This window comes from Podarcis gaigeae, assembly GCF_964106915.1.
Source record: "Podarcis gaigeae genome assembly, chromosome: 6".
Classification (NCBI taxonomy): Eukaryota; Metazoa; Chordata; class Lepidosauria; order Squamata; family Lacertidae; genus Podarcis; species Podarcis gaigeae.
Genome location: NC_139682.1, coordinates 2,934,431 through 2,951,705, shown reverse-complemented (window position 1 = coordinate 2,951,705; position 17,275 = coordinate 2,934,431). Strand labels below are relative to the sequence as shown.

Genomic DNA, 17,275 nt, shown 5'->3' with positions numbered 1-17,275 from the left:
CGGCGGCGGTTCGTTCGCCTTTATTTTCCTCTCGCGGGCTCGCTCGCGCCCCTCAAGGCCTCCATGGCGCCACATCCGGCCCAGACCGGAAGCCGCCTCGGCCCGGCCGCTCTGCCCTCACGAGCGCCGCCGCGGGGCATGCCGGGAAAAGGGGCCGGTCGCCATGGAGACGGGCGCGGCCTAGCCCGGCCTAGCGAGGCAGCTTCTCTCCCGCTAAACTCTACGAGCCGAAGCCGCTTCTTCCAAGCCGGAGGAAGAGACGGAGGGAGGCATGGCTGTTCCCGGGAAGGAGGCGGTCGGCGTCGCGGGCCTGCAGGTGCTGTTCGTCCTGTTCCACCTGGGCAGCGGAGGCGAAGGCGGCGGCGGCGGCGCCTGGGACCCGTCGGGATACTTACTCTACTGCCCCTGCATGGGTGAGGCGGCGGGGGGGCGCGCTTCCTTTCCTCCCCTCCCAGGGCGCCACTCGGGTATCACCGTCCCCTCTCCCTCCCCCCTTTTCTCCTTCCCCTCGCAGGCCGGGGCTCTGTAGGCCCCCGGGGGCTTTGAGGAGCCTGAGGGGCCTTCCCGGTGCCGTTGGACTACAACTCCCGTCATCCCTCACCGCGGACCGCGCTGGCTGCTGGGAGTGGAAGTCCAGCCGTACCTGCTTTTTTCAGAACTTACTCAAAATCAAGCAGATGTTTAAAGTGGAGATGGAGTATTAACCACACTTGCTGTCACTGAGAATATACGTTAAGGTTCACTTGGGGTTTTGTTTCTTTGTTTTGCTGCATTCAGGGATGTAAAGGGGCAGCTGATGGATAATCATTTTGACAAATTCTGGAGGGTGTTAACTAGAGTTGAACTGAGAACAAAGCACAGCGATAGGGGCACATCTTGGACATATCTCATGTGGAGAGCAGGAAACCCGTTTTATAACAATAATAATTTATTATTTATACCCGCATCTGGCTGGGTTTCCCCAGCCACTCTGGGCGGCTTCGAACAGAATATTAAAATACAATAGTCTATTAAACATTCAAAGCTTCCCTAAACAGGACTGCCTTTAGATGTCTTTTAAAGATAAGACAGCTGCTTATTTCCTTCACATCTGAAGGGAGGGCATTCCACAGGGCAGGCGCCACCACCGAGAAGACCCTCTGCCTGCTTCCCTGTAACTTGGCTTCTCGCAGTCAGGGAACCACCAGAAGGCCCTCGGCGCTGGACCTCAGTGTCCGGGCAGAACGATGGAGGTGGAGATGCTCCTTCAGGTATACTGGGACTTTGAGGCCGTTTAGGGCTTTCAAGGTCAGCACCAGCGCTTTGAATTGTGCTTGGAAACATCCTGGGAGCCAATGTAGGTCTTTCAAGACCGGTTTTATGTGGTCTCGGCAGCTGCTCCCAGTCACCAGTCTAGCTGCCTCATTTTTGATTAGTTGTAGTTTCCGGGTCACCTTCAAAGGTAGCTCCACGTAGAGCGCATTGCAGTAGTCCAAGCCGGAGATAACTAGAGCATGTACCACTCTGGCAAGACAGTCTGCAGGCAGGGAGGGTCTGTATTAAAACTGTATTTAATGAAATTAATTTGGCAATGATTTGTAATACTGTAATTCAGAAAATCAATAAAAATAATTGACAGTGAAGTCCAGTCATACCTGGAGGCCGCAGATTCACATCTTTTTTCTCCTCTGTTCCTTTTACCTTTCTGTAAACAACAACAACAACAAAAAACTAATAACCAACCTGTTGTTTCTCCTGCTGTGCTTTTTTGTAACTTGGGATGCTGCCTTGCCCTCAAGGTGGGTCGCGGTCCATCTAGCTCAGTGTTGCTTGCGCTGGCTGGCAGCAGCTTCCTTGGGTTGCAAACCAAGAGTCCTTCCCAGGAATCTATGGCCTTTTAAATTGTATGTGTGGAAGGCTGTTATTGTTTTGTTTATTATATTATGTATTTTTGTGTTTTTAATACTGTAAACTGCCCTGTGGTCCTTGGATGAAGGGTGGTATCTAAAATTAATTCATATTAATGATAATATTGGGGATCAAACCTGGGACCTTGTGCATGCAAAACAGGTGCTCTGCAGTCGAGTTATGGCCTTTTACAAGACTGTTTCCCCGTGTCTGTCAGATGATGGGTCAGAGGGACAAGTTCAGTTCTGCTGGGTGCTGCTGCACTAGTGTGTTTTCCACAGGGCAAAGCAGACCTGTGCTGCCAGCAGGCTTGAACCTTCTGCTCATCATTTGGTGAGCAGAGAGTTCCATCCTACTGGGCGCTGCTTCACCAACATGTTCCTGGTGGGACTGCTGCCCTGTAGGTTATTGTTAGGTTGCTGCATGCTACTATTGCATTATAGCTTAGGGAGTGACCTGCTTGTGATTCTTGGTCAACCTGCAGTGTGTTGGACTCCTATGTAACGGTTACAGATAGGTAGCCGTGTTGGTCTGCCATAGTCAAAACAAAAAAATTCCTTCCAGTAGCACCTTAAAGACCAACTAAGTCAGTTCTTGGTATGAGCTTTCGTGTGCATGCACACTTCTTCAGATACACTGAAACAGAAGGGTCTGGAAACTTCTGTTTCAGTGTATCTGAAGAAGTGTGCATGCACACGAAAGCTCATACCAAGAACTGACTTAGTTGGTCTTTAAGGTGCTACTGGAAGGAATTCCTATGTAACGGTTCCCCATCTCTGCAGTGGAGTGCACCAATTAGAAGATAAATGTTAAAAGGCAAGAAAATAATACAATTGACTTAAAGTGTGTGTGAGAGAGAGATTGATTTAAAGACTGCTAAACTATTATAAGCTCCCTGGGCAAGCTTTCAATTAAGGAAACAGCAACTGTGATTTTTATTTCAGCTTTGTAAATAGCCACTTGATTATTCAATATGGGTATAATTTGCCTCCAGGTTATCAGACGTCTCATTGCCACCTTCCTTGATACCGCTTTCTGAGAGCTTTCCAAATAAATCCACAGAGGTCAGAAGTCTTGCTGTCCAAGTATACTTTCTTCTATTAGTCCTTTGAGCAATAAATTTCTTAAACTTTTGTAAGAGTTTCCATTCTTGTTATTTGGAAGTAATTATTGGTCGTCATTGAATACTAGGACTTTTTTTAATGGGGGGAGAGGACTTCTGCAAGCTTCTGTGGGTTGGGAATAGTTCCAGAGTCCTAACATTTATGCGACTTGCCTTATGCTTAAGCTTTGTGAATAATTCAACATAATGAAGGAAGATCTGCAGCATTTTGATTTTGGCAGCCATGTAGTTCTTCAGTATGAAGTTTCCCTAGGCTTGTTGCTCTGCCCCAGCCTGGTGACTAAGAAACAGCTCTTTATGTTCTATTTCAAGGGAGATTTGGGAACCAAGCAGACCATTTTCTGGGCTCTTTGGCGTTTGCTAAAATGGTGAATCGGACCTTAGCTGTGCCCCCCTGGATTGAGTACCGGTATCACAGGCCTCCCTACACAAATGTAAGTAGTTCTGAGAACTTCTGAGGTATATTTGGGTTCTGTGCTTTTGGAATGCTAAGTACCGTATTTTTCGCCCTATAGGACACACTTTTTCCCCTCCAAAAATGAAGGGGAAATCTGTGTGCGTCCTATGGGGGGAATGCAGGATTTCACTGAAGTTTGGAGGGCGAGAGGGGTCGGTGCGCACTGACCCCTCTCGCTTTCCAGGCTTCAGGCAGATATCCGCAAGCCTGGGGAGCCCATGGGAGTTCCCGCAGGGCTCCCTAGGCTGCAGATAGCAGCCTGCTGCCCAGAACGCGGGGCACGCTGAAGCCGCGGCTGGGGGGGATAATTTTTTCTTCTTTATTTCCCCCCCAAAAAAACTAGGTGCATCCTATGGGCCGGTGTGTCCTATAGGGCGAAAAATACGGTATTTCCCCAAAGCCACACATAAGCAGGCTCAGTGAATAGGTCCTTGGAACAGAGGAGTTAATTCTGCTGGTGTTGGGTGCTACCTACATTTTGTATACCTTGTACAAGCAAAAAAAATAGTTTTCAACCATTAAGCTCTGGTCCCCCTCTAGTCTTTAATTAGCCAACTGCAGGTCTTGAAAGCTCTCCTGGCCTCTGCTTCAAGCTGGAGTTTCATGGATAGTGAAGGAGTCAATAGTACATCAAACCTGCAAATCTGACAGACCAGGGGAGACTAGGCTTTGGAAATCCTTCAGCCCTTTACGTTATGCTGCTCGCTTTTCCTTCAGACGGTTGTGGATTCACTATTGCTGGAACAGTTATGTGTGTGGACAGGCTCCTAAACTCTGTTCTCTTTGCATTGCAGCAGCACGTTCCCTACAAAGAATACTTCAAGCTGGCGCCTCTCCTGGAGTACCACCGGGTCATCACTTTGGAGGAATTTATGGAAAGGTTGGCACCCATCCACTGGCCTCCTGGCAAGCGAGTGGCATACTGCTTTGAAGCAGCAGCTCAGAGGAGTGCTGACAAAAGGACTTGCCCCATGAAGGTAAGAGTCTTTCTCATCCCTGAGGTGCCTTCTGTAACCCTGGGCTGTAGTAAAAGCTCTGCTGCTGCCGTTCTTCTAAATCAAGAAAAAAGCACACCAAGAACTCTGGCCAGTATAAGTTTCTATGGTGGGAGTGGTCCCTACTCGCGAATCAATAGTCAATTGTAACAAAAACTAACCCATTCAAAAGTATGTATTCTGACAAGGATTACAAACTCAAACAGAGATTACAAATTCAAACTCATAAGGATATGTACAACACAATAATTTGTTACAGTATTAGAGATAAGAGTTCATGTTAGTCCATAGTCAGATTTGACGTGAAGATCTTAGTTTCAATCATTGAGCAGAAGTCAATTATGGATCAGAAATTATGGATAAGAAACCAGGACAGGGCCGTGTTTCGATGTATTCAACTTCATCAGCTGGAAGTATCAAACATTGCATGAAAATACATTTAAATTCTAAATTATCATAAATTATAAAACAGTATTATGCAACAGCTAGTTAGGGACCATGGGAGTTGTAGGCCAAAAACATCTGGAGGGCTGAGTTTGAGGAAGCTTGTTCTAGATAATGTTCTGTGGATCATTTCAGTGTGTTTGTATTTAACTTCATTTCATCCTCTCTATACTTGGAAAGCTTCTGGTAAACTTACACACAGGTTTCAGTGGGGGCGGGACTATGGAATATGGGCTGTGTCAGCTAGGAGCTTGCGGCTCCCGTAGCAACCGCAAAGCTGCCTGTTCCTCTGGCCTGCCTCACCTTTCGTCTGCCGCAGTGAACGAGCAGCTGCCTTTGCTTTTGCAGGATGGAAACCCCTTTGGCCCCTTTTGGGATCAGTTTGCTGTGGATTTCGATAGGTCAGAGCTGTTTGGAGGCCTCTCCTTCAGTGCCTCTTACAAGGACCACTGGATTCGAAGGTAGCAAGTGTCGCTTGGGGGTGCCATTGGGCGAAGGGCGTGGTTAGGCACTGGGCACATTCTTCCATTGCTTTTCTGGCTTGTAAAGGGTTCTTGGAAATCATCATCATCATTTATTTGTATCCCGCCCTCCCCAGCTGAAACCGCGCTCAGGGCGGCTAACATCAGACATATAACTGTTGGGATGCTGCTAAGGAATCAGGGGCAATTGGCAAGCCCCCAGCTGGCTCCAGCCCACCGGCCAACGTGCCAGTCAAACTCCAGTCCTTGGTGCAGCATGAATCTGCAACCCAGAGCTTCAGAAGCTGGGCACGCAACTCAGCAGAGTAAACGCACAACAGAAGTGGCAGGGAGAGGCTGTGTAAAGCATATTTACAGGCAGTTTATTCAGCGTACACCAGGACAAAAGGAAAAACATGTCTTCTCCCTTTCATGTCCAAGCAAGCAGCATAAGCAGTAGCTATACACACAACGGAAGTTCCCAGCAAGCTGTGCTGGAGTGTAAACAGACATGTGACATACAACAATTCCACACGTCTGTTAAGGTGGAACGGCATATCTTAACAATAACATTGGTATAAAATCAAACAATAATTAAATTACCTCCTAAAAAACAAGTCAGTATCAAATTAAAATCTAATTAGATGGCTTTCCGCAGGATTAGGGTTGGGAACATAGCTGTCAACTTTCAGATTTGAAAATAAGGGATCAGCAGCCTCACCTGTCCTGGGGACAGTCTACGGGATATCTAACAATCTGGGATAGCAGCGGGAAATTGCGCTGGAATAAGAGAATTTCTCGCAAAAAAATGGGAAGGTTGACAGCTATGGTTGGGAACAGTAAATGCTCATCAGGCCCAACTGCTTACGCTGTTCTTATATGGGCCTGTGAGAATGCTGGGAGGCCTCTTTCATACTAGTTCTTACACAAAAAGAGAAGGGGATTCAGGCTGAGCCCTGACCAAAGGCCTGACAGAACAACTCCGTCTTGCAGGCCCTGCAGAAAGATGCCAAATCCCGCAGGGCCCTGATCTCTTGTGGCAAAGTGTTCCACCAGGCCGGGGCCAAGGCCAGCCTAATCTCCCTGAGGCCCGGAATCTCCAAGATGTTATTTGCAGACCGTAAAGAAAGATGGACAAGTATCCTGCCTTTCCGCACGGATGGCAACCAAGGTGATTTAACAACAAGAAAACACAAAAACAGACAAAATATAATATCAGACAAAAACTGAGCAGATAAAAATGCCTTGATAATAACATTACATTTTCCATTGAGGATGGGATAAGAAGCAGTGGCATATAGCAAAATAGGGGTCTTTCTGGTTCCTATTTTTGGGAGATGACCATCTGGGTCCATTAGACTTTCCTCTAAATCATTTAGGAAAAAGCTAAACAATGTGGGGGTGAAAATACAGCCCGGTCTCACTCCCCTTGCCATCTCAATACAATCTGAAAGTTGGCCCTGCAACCCACATCTAACCTGCAATTTGCTATCACTGCACAGAGCTTTAATAAGGAAGAAGAGTCGCATAACGGTCTTTGGGTGGTATGTGTTTTGTAAGAAGTTCAAGGATCTTGGGCAGTAGAACTAGGAAAGAGACCTCCAGCTCTGAGACCGTAAGACACTGCTGCCAGTTGGCATGCGTAGGGCAAAGGTCTGTGACAGTATTAGGCAGATGCATGCATAACTAAAGTCGGCTTGCTTAGTCTGTTGATTTTTCAGAGATTGCTGCCGTAGTTTAAAATACAGGGAGGTGCACTTTGCAACTTCTTTCCCCTAAGGAGGCCTGCCTAAGCTCCAGTATGCAAATATTTGGGAGGTGATGCAAAGCGTCTGGGGAATTAGGAAGTTCTTATGAGCTGAAGAGCATGACAACAGAAATGCAAAATACAGATTAACTTTATTCGGGTTAGCATATTCTTCATAAATCTTGTTAGTAATTCATCTCTTTGTTGTAGGTGTGTTAAAAAAAAATTTTAACTAGAAAGAAGCATTTGCATTAAAAGTTCTCAACAGTAAAAACTGAGCAGCACTGGTGCGAGCAAACATGGCAAGTTGTAGCTCCTGTTGATCTTTCCACTGTGTCTTTTACTAGGTTTCCCTCCTCTGAACATCCTGTTGTGGCTCTTCCGGGGGCACCAGCCCAGTTTCCAGTTCTGGAAGAGTACCGGTCCCTGCATCAGTACATGGTATGGTCTGATGAGATGGTGAACAAAGGCGAGTCCTATATTAATTCGTTCCTGGTCAGACCCTACGTGGGAATCCATTTGCGTGTCGGTTCGGACTGGGTATGGTTCTTAAATATACTTCCTTGGGGACTGTAATGTGGGCAGAGCTGTAATAGAGTCTGACTGGCAGCTTCCAGCTCCATTAATAAAAAAGGGAGAGGGTGGGGCTGTTAAGAACATATGCTGGTTCAGAACAAAATCCTACCTAGCTCAGCATCTTGTTGCCTACCTAGGGCCATCCTTTGCCAGCTGGGTGCCTCTGAAAAGCTCATAAGCAGGAGTTGAGATCAGGTACCCTCTCTCTGTTTTCTTCCCCAGCAGCTGGTGATATTCAGAGACATGCTGCCTCTGATCCTGAAGGGGTGTACACATTGTGACTTGCAGTTATTGACAGCTTCCTGCATACTTGAACTAGACTGTTTGGGGATGGGAATATAACTGAAGCTAATAATAATAATAATAATAATAATAATAATAATAATAATAATAATAATAATAATACATTTTATTTATACCCTGCCCTCCCTGGCCAGAGCCAGGCTCAGGGCAGCTAACACCAATAAAATCACAGTAAAAACATAATGGGGGGGGGAGAGGGAGGGAAAAATTAAAATACAGGTTAAAATGCAATTTAAAATGCAGCCTCATTTTAAAATAGCCGATAAATCAAGACCATAAGGGGAGGGAAAGTCAGACTGAGTCCAAACCAAAGGCCAGGCAGAACAGCTCTGTCTTGCAGGCCCTGCGGAAAAATGTCAAGTCCCGCAGGGCCCTGGTCTCTTGGGACAGAGCATTCCACCACGTCGGGGCCAGTACTGATAAGGCCCTGGCCCTAGTTGAGACCAATCTTAACAACTTTGTGACTTGGGACCTTCAAAATGTTGTCATTTGTGGACCTTAAGGTCCTCCGTGGGGGATACCAGGAGAGGCGGTCCCATAGGTACGTTGCTCCTAGGCCGTATAGGGCTTTAAAGGTCGAAACCAGCACCTTAAACCTGACCCTGTACTCCACCAGGAGCCAGTGCAGCTGGTAAAGCACTGGATGAATGTGATCCCGCGGCAAGGACCCTCCATTAGCAATGTGGTTTTTTTGCCTGCTTTAGCTAGCTGTGTGGAATTCTCCTTCTCCATTGCTATGAAGTCCTCCTACCTTTGTATGATACTCTGTTTCTTACCACTTCTACCTGTGTGTGATGTTCCGTTTTTCTCCTCCCCCCCGCCTTAGAAAAATGCATGCAATATGTTGAAAGATGGCACTGCTGGGTCTCATTTAATGGCGTCGCCACAATGCGTGGGCTATGATCGGAACACTGCTGCACCCCTTACCATGGATATGTGTCTGCCAGGCCTGAAAGAGATAAAACGAGCGCTAAGACTCTGGGTGAAGAAGACAGATGCAAAAGCTGTGTACATCGCCAGTGACTCTGAGCCTTATACGAAGGAAATACAGCAGCTTTTCAAACAAAAGGTAATGTCCTGGTGCAGCTGGAGCAATAAGAAGTTATTGGTGCAAACATCACTGCTTTTCTCTCTCTGGGTGTATGCACTGGAAATATTAATATCTTGCTTTTCTTCTCAGACGGAGGAATCAGGAGGGCTTACAGCAGGGATGGGCAGAAGAAAGTTTGGGCTCTGGTGGGTCTTTGAGTGATTTGGCAACACAGTTCTTTTGCTCAGAATATATGATGCGGTTGCATTAGATATAGAGGTAGCTGAACACTACTTTAAAAATCATTCAGGTGACTTTCCACATGGCAAACCTGAGGTAAGACATCGTGGTGGTTCTTGAACCAAGGACTGTAAGACAGAATGGCTCCGTCTGAAAGATACTCTGGGAACCTGAAGGTGTTATAGAAAGGTGCAGCTTGATGAAACAAGTTCAGGTGGAGGGATAGATATACAGCTTGTGGCAAATGTCACGTCTGCTTGTGTGTGTTCACTTTCAATCACTGGGCTCTGCTTGTTTTCCCCTTTTCAGATAAAAGTGGTGTACCTGCAGCCTGAAGTGCCCCAGGTAGATTTGTACATTCTCAGCAAGTCTGACCACTTCATTGGAAACTGTGTTTCGTCCTTTACTGCCTTTGTGAAAAGAGAACGCGATGTGCATGGGAGACCCTCGTCCTTTTTTGGCATGGACTATCCACCCACGTCACGGGACGAATTGTAGCCCCTAGAGGAAGAGATGCCTTTCGACCCACTATTTGCATACAGTTCTCATAAATACAAGGTCTCCCTCAAAGCAAGCACTGGATATATCTGGATTCTGCAGGTTCATCCTCATGGCATTCCTTGAATATTACTAGAACTTGACCTGAAAGGAGAAGTGGATGACTTCCAGGAAACATTCCCTCCTCCCACAGTTGTGGTTCAAATAAGCAAACCCACTCCGTTCATCTCTTCCCCTTTCTGTGCTGTCTTGCTACCTCTTCTGGAATTAATGACTTGCCTGGTGCTTCCTTAATGCACAGTATTCTCAAGACAGCTTGTTCACTGACGAGAAGTGTTCTGACATTAAGAACTGGGAACCAGCAGATACGTTCTCAGTTGTGCAACCGACTGACATTTGCCTTGTGTGCTTTTGTTTTCTGAGCTGCCAAATGGATTTAATTCCCATTCCCCCTTGCTGGGAGTGGGGAGACTATAAGCAAATGATTTTGCTATCAGCTGTGACACGTTATGGGACGTTCAGAGGTGTTTTAGTCCTAATAACTCCGGTGCCCTGTGGACCAGTTCTGTTTGAGGCAATTCCCAGGTAGCATAGAGATACTTTTTTTTTATCCTATTACACAAGAGTCTTTTAGAGCAGTTTTGTATTTTACAAAATTGGCAGTCTAAGCACAGTATAAAATAGAAGTTAAGAAACAATCTCCTTTTTGAAACACCATAATAATTCGTAAATCAAATATTATGCACCTTTTATTGGGCCCATTTGCAACTTCGCTGAGAGCTCAATGCATCAATTGCATTTTATGGCTTGTGGTGGGTTAGCAGTCATGTATTTCTGAGCTCTCTATTCTGGAAACCCAGCCTGGCTGCAACTATTATGTTGCATTGAGCAGGGCTTGGCCTAGGAGACCTCCAAGATTCCTTCAAACTCTTGTACACTCATTCTTTGAGCATCCATTTTATGTTTAGAAGCTGTGACCTTTTAAAAGTCTCTGAAAGGAATAACCACTTGGTCCACTTTGAATTTCAGATATTTGAGTCACTTGAAAAGAGGAGCCAACAGATAATGGATCTTGATTTTTTTTGTTTTAAAGTGTTTATGCACTTTTCTCTGCATAATTGCTCTGAAATCATGATTCAGCTTTCTCGATGTACATCGGAACTATGCTCACTAATTTACCTGTAGAGTTTTCCCACAGAAAAATCCTCAGGCAGGAGATCTGCAAACTGTCAGGTTACCTAGTTCATGCTATGTTTCCTCATCACATCAGTAGTAACTTTCTCTGGTGACAGCACAGCAACATACCCTCTGATAATTATCTGCTCCTGTGCATTCTGAACATCAGTTGACAAATTGTCCTGGCTGCTGACTGCAAGCCTGAACTATCCTTCCATCTGCACTCTATATTAAGACTGAATATGTTGTGCTGGGGGAGAGAACTTTCTGGAGCTTTCTATTTGCTTTATTGGGCTTGAATTGCACAGACAGCATCGTTAGCTTCTGTATCTTCCTTTTAGGTGTTGATGGAACAATCTTGCAATAGCAGGATTGAATTGCAAATGAACTTTTCCTAGGTTTGTTTGCTTGTGGTAGCAGTATTGCCTCCAGTCTCTTTTCTGTCTTCCTCTGCCATCTTCTGAAAAAACTAATTCATAAATGCTAACAGTTTCGGCTGGCCAGTAAAGACTTTTATAAGCAGCAACTTTGCAAGTTTATTAATTTAATCACTACCTTGCATCACTTACTTTATTGATAGTGAATTATCACTGGCAAGCTACAAATCTGAAAACCAGCATTGTATTTGCTGGAGACGTCTTTGCTCATCTTTATGAAGTACTGAAGAAGTTTGTTTAAAGGTTCAGTCTTAAAAGGTATAGAGAAGCACTAGGCTTGGAAGAGAAATGCAGTTCCTGTGTTTTGGTAGATTCTGCAGTGAAACCGTGTTCCAAAGCTACCGGTCATATGGATGAAAATGATGGTGATGATCAAATGAAAAAAAGACTCTCAATAGATTGTCCAGAAATGTTTATGAAGAACAAAACAAAAACAAGGAAGGCTGAGGCTGTGACAGCACATGGAGATGATCTCTGAATTCATCTGTTAGATGGGATCCTCCCTTCTTGAGCTTCTGAACGAATACAGTATTTTGATTCCAAAGATCAGTAAGTGCCACAATATTTCCGACTGGAGCAGCAAGAACAAACAGTTACTCTTCTGCAATTCGTCAGTAAGCATAAGAATATAGCAATTTCCTTGATGGATCCGGCAAAGGTCCATCTTAACCCAACCTTTTGTTCCCAACAGCAGCCACCCAGAAGACAATGGCAGGGCCTGAAGGCAGCAGTTCTCCTCACCAGCTCACCTCCATCTTGTATATCAAGTTATATTGCCATATGGAAGTTCTAATTAGCTGTTATGGCTAATGGCCATTTGTAGATTTCACCTCCAGGAATCTGAAAAAAAGCTGTTTTACTGCCTGATAAACCCATGGATAGCTCCACATATTATCAAAGGAAGTTCCATAGATTCAATTATGTCCTGTGACAAAACTTACTTTTTTTTGTCTGCCCAGCAGTAGTTGGTTTGGTCTGTTTTGTTAGACGAACCTGGGTTTCCAGTATTATGAGAGGTAAGGGGAATCTCCCTTTTTGCTCTCCACACTATTCATAGTTTTGTAAACCCTTTATCATGTATGCGAAGTTACTCTGTAGTTCATATATTTATATATAAAGCCCATTGTGTCTTAGCCAGCACTGAAGCATCAACATTCATATCTGGTGGCTTTCTAATGGGCATGAGAATCCTCTGTGCTATACCTTCAATATATATTGCCTCTTTGTGGGAGGAAATGCCAACCTCTGGTTTTAAATGCAGCTAATGAAATATTTTTAAGGTGGCAATCCTGTACACCAGGTTTCCTCAACCTTGGCCCTCCAGATGTTTTGAGACTACAATTCCCATCATCCTTGACCACTGGTCCTGATAGCTAGAAACATCTGGAGGACCGAGGTTGAGGAAGCCTGGTGTACACCATTATCTGGAAGTAAGTCCCAGTGAATTCAGTGTGGATACTCAAAGGGCTGTGCTATTAATGATGTTGACCATATGGAATTTGCAGGGGTGCAGCTACACCGTGCCATGAGGAGGCAATTCATCCATGGGGTGCAGCCTTGCCAGCATTTGTGTAAGGTGGTACCTCGGGTTACAGACTCCACTAACCCGGAAGTAGTACCTCGGGTTAAGAACTTTACCTCAGGATGAGAACAGAAATCACGCGGCATCAGCAGGAGGCCCCATTAGCTAAAGTGGTACCTCAGGTTAAGAACGGTTTCAGGTTAAGAACGGATCTCCAGAACGAATTAAGTTCGTAACCAGAGGTACCACTGTAAACTCCATTTATGTGGCTGGCTCAGAGTGGAGGGCATCTGGGGTATTTGTGTGCTATGCACAATATCAGAAGCCATGTTTTAATTTTTTAAAAAATTAACTAATGTACAGAGCATAACTTTGTGATTTTTCATTTTCATAATAAAACATTAATCTTTCTCTTGAGTGTTTTTATAACTTGAAACATTCCTCCTAGCTTTGGCTATGGTTAACACCCACCTGGTGAAACCGTGTGCCGATGTTTTCTCCTTTTAGAAAAAAGGAAGATCTTGGCCCAGATGGCTGCCTTTCACTCTTCGATTTAGGGATCTCCAAACATAGAATCTGCCTGCCATGGAGCTGATTAGGCTTATGCCACTGGCAGAAGGACCCAGCTTAGAAGTGAGGTCATGGGCTCTCTCTTTCCACACAAGCTGTGCACACTTCCAAGCATCTGTTTTTAAAAGCAACAGATTCTTATGCAGAGTGGATTAACCAAGAGCTTCTTTGCACAGTTGAAGATTTTATCTGTCTGCCCAAGAACTGCTTTTCTCCCATTCATTGCATTTAGTACTAGTAGTAATAATAATAATCACCTTGAACAATTTGATTTTTTTCCAGACAGATGATCAAATTCTGAATGGAATGAAGTTCTATTGATTTCTGCTACTTGCAAGTCAGCAGTTTAGGGCCGCAGCTTGGGCAGTGTTGACTTAAGATTGGCACATGGCGCAATTCACCTGTTAAATAGTGTCAGTTGACCACCTACTATTTGAGTGTAGTTCTTAGAATGTCATTATGTAAAGGGCAGCAAACCACCTTACTTCATTCAAGTGTAAATTTGTTAGCTGGGGCAGAAAGGCAGCCTGACCCCTTGACCAGGAAGTGGTGAGTGTAAACCTTGCAGAGAACCAAAGCTTTCCTCCTTGAACGCCTCTTATATGGGGGCATTTCTGTATAGGAACGCAAGCAGCCATCGGTGGTAAAAGCCACTGCCTGGCCTCTAGAGGAGCTGCTTCCGTTTTGCGAGGTGGCTGCTCCATTAATTAGGGTGGTGTGTCTCTGGAGTCTGGTGGGTTCCTGTGGGCTCTCCGTTTCCAGCTGACATAGCTGGTACTTCTGTTGAATGTGGTGACGACTTGGGTGGTTGGCATGACTGCGTCCTCTCCTGTGGTACAGGACCAAGTTAGCTCTCTAGTTCATTAGGCAGGTTGAGAAATGGCTAGGATGAAGATGGATAACCTGTGACGAGCTAACAGCTCATCAGGCCTACTCTTTGACAATGAAGAAACAGGACTCTGGGAGAGAGGTCCTGTGAATATGGAGAGTCTTAACAATCAATTCTACTCGTCTTTCATCTGTATCAAGGCACTAGAAGTGCCCAGCACTGGTAATGTGTTGGAGAGCCAGTGTGGAGTAGTGGTTAAGAGCAGTAGTCTCGTAATCTGGGGAACCGGGTTCGCGTCTCTGCTCCTCCACATGTAGCTGCTGGGTGACCTTGGGCTAGTCACACTTCTCTGAAGTCTCTCAGCCCCACTCACCTCACAGAGTGTTTGTTGTAGGGGAGGAAGGGAAAGGAGAATGTTAGCCGATTTGAGACTCCTTTGGGTAGTGATAAAACGGGATATCAAATCCAAACTCTTCTTCTTCTTCTTCTTCTTGGATGAGGGCCAACAAACAAGCTCAGAAACTGAGGCTCAACTGTTTGAACTGGTGTTCAGTCAGTTTGGGGGGTGGTCCACTCCCTTTAAGGTTCAGACTCCTTGCTTAAGGATGCTCTTAGGTCCTAGAACATCAGTCCTAGTCCTAAGGACATAAGAGCCTGCTGGATGAGGCCAGTAGCCCCATCTAGTCCTTTATCCTGTTCTCATGGTGGCCAACCAGATGCCTGTGGGAAACCAGCAAACAAAATCCAACCACAAGAAATTGAAATACTTTATTGTCACTTGTACAACTTGTATACAGTGAGATTACACCAGCACCCCCCACTCAGCTCTCTTAGTCTTAATTCCCCTCGTTTACTGACGCACACCCACCAAACCCGAAAGTCAGTTGTCCTCTTGTTATCTTTTCATTCAGCAGCCTAACAGCCCATGGATAGAAGCTGTTCTTTACCCTGTTGGTGTGACTAATCATGCTTCTATATCTTCTGTGTGAGTCATCCCTGAGAATTTTACTCTCCTGAGGCATCTGCTATTTCATCCAGCGGATTCATGGGACAGCCCATAATATCTTGTGCTGTATTCACCACCCTCTGTAGACACTTTCTATTGTTGACCAGTAGTATGGAGATCATCAAATGTTGATTGACATCGTTCTTTCGCAATACTCTGAGGAGATGGAGTCTCAGTTGGGCTTTCTTAACCTCCTGGGTTGTATTTATTTTCCAAGTAAGGTCTTCACAGGGATGCGGGTGGCACTGTGGGTTAAACCACAGAGCCTAGGACTTGCCGATCAGAAGGTCAGCGGTTCGAATCCCCGCGACGGGGTGAGCTCCCATTGCTCGGTCCCTGCTCCTGCCAACCTAGCAGTTCGAAAGCACGTCAAAGTGCAAGTAGATAAAGAGGTACCGCTCCAGCGGGAAGGTAAACGGCGTTTCTGTGCGCTGCTCTGGTTTGCCAGAAGTGGCTTAGTCATGCTGGCCACGCGACCCAGAAGGAAGTTATACGCCGGCTCCCTCGGCCAGGAAAGCAAGATGAGCGCCGCTACCCGAGTCGTCCGCAACTGGACCTAATGCTCAGGGGTCCCTTTACCTTTACATTTAAGGTCTTCACTGAGGTAAACTCCCAGGAATTTAATGGAAGAGACTCTCTCCACACATCCCTCCCCGATGTACAGCGGGGCTAGTTCTCCTCTCTTCCTCCAAAAGTCCAACACCATCTCCTTTGTCTTGCTGATATTAAGGTGCAAGTTGTTCCCTAGGCACCATGTAGATATTTTTTGGACCTCCCCTCTGAACCCTCTGCCCACCTGTGAGTCCCAGCAGCTAGCATTCAGAGGCATACTGCACAGAGGCGAAGTTCAAATAGTGTCGTTTCCAAGCCCCAGGCAAGGTGTAAAGTTCTGTGCAGCTCCTGTCTTGAGGTCAGCGGCATCTGGGGAGAGCTGAGCACCCCTCTTTTAAATGCTGCTCTTTGTTTATACTGTATGGTGTTCTGCCCCTTTTTTAACCATGCTGGAAAATGAAATTGAAGGGAAGTATATAAACTGACAAGGGACGCGGGTGGCGCTGTGGGTTAAACCACAGAGCCTAGGACTTGCCAATCAGAAGGTTGGCAGTTCGAATCCCTGCAACGGGGTGAGCTCCCGTTGCTCGGTCCCTGCTCCTGCCAACCTAGCAGTTCAAAAGCACGTCAAAGTGCAAGTAGATAAATAGGTACCGTTCCGGCGGGAAGGTAAACGCCGTTTCCGTGCGCTGCTCTGCTTTGCCAGAAGCGGCTTAGTCCTGCTGGCCACATGACCCGGAAGCTGTAAGCCAGCTCCCTCGGCCAAGAAAGCGAGATGAGCACCGCAACCCCAGAGTCGGTCACGACTGGACCTAATGGTCAGGGGTCCCTTTACCTTTACCTTTTATATAAACTGACAACGTTGCGACAGCTTAACCAAAAAGCATCTCTGCTTCTCTTTCTTTTTCAGTTGTCTCCCGTTCCCTAATGGGGCTTCACACAAACTCTTTAATGAATGGGGGACAGAGAAATTGTGCACAGCAAGATAGCAAAGTAATGGAGAAATTGCATCCAGCAAGCATAAGGCTTTGGGCAACAGGCCAAGATCTGGAACACTGAAGGCTTTATAGCCTCAGATGCAATTTCCCTGGTCTCTTCCAGAAAGTCCCATAAAACACATTAATCACAATTAATTTTTTTTTATCAATACACTCCTCCAGTGGGCACTTGTGCTTCCATTCACTTGATGTTTTCTCTGCCAGAACTGCCATAAATTATGTTCCTTCCCTCATTTCCATCCTACCAGAATTGCTTCACTGGGCGCCAGTGCCAAATTTGAATTCCTAGAAGTCCTTTTGCCCTTAGGACTGAGATCAGATGGCATTACTAGCTGTAAAACAAATAACAAAGATCATCTGCTGTGCAGAGAAGATGAATTAGGATCATAAAGCTTTTAAGAGAGTTTTAAGAACAAAAATTATA

General features: G+C 45.7%; 1 protein-coding gene across 4 annotated transcripts; it reads left to right on the top strand.

The window, feature by feature from the left end:
- Nucleotides 1-63: 63 nt before the first annotated feature.
- POFUT1 (protein O-fucosyltransferase 1) lies at nucleotides 64-13,306 on the top strand (the record flags this gene model as incomplete). Of its 4 annotated transcripts, none has more annotated exons than XM_083744498.1 (7): nucleotides 64-413; nucleotides 3,327-3,444; nucleotides 4,262-4,444; nucleotides 5,255-5,367; nucleotides 7,462-7,654; nucleotides 8,820-9,062; nucleotides 9,573-13,306. In XM_083744498.1, the coding sequence occupies 7 exons, from the start codon at nucleotides 64-66 to the stop codon at nucleotides 9,759-9,761; spliced, it is 1,389 nt and encodes a 462-aa protein (XP_083600624.1). In that variant the 3' UTR covers nucleotides 9,762-13,306. The 4 variants fall into 4 exon arrangements, with proteins under 4 accessions (XP_083600624.1, XP_083600625.1, XP_083600626.1 ...); XM_083744499.1 differs by having other exon boundaries at nucleotides 98-413; nucleotides 3,323-3,444; XM_083744500.1 differs by lacking the exon at nucleotides 64-413 and adding an exon at nucleotides 574-737 and having other exon boundaries at nucleotides 3,323-3,444.
- Between the last annotated feature and the right edge of the window lie 3,969 nt (nucleotides 13,307-17,275).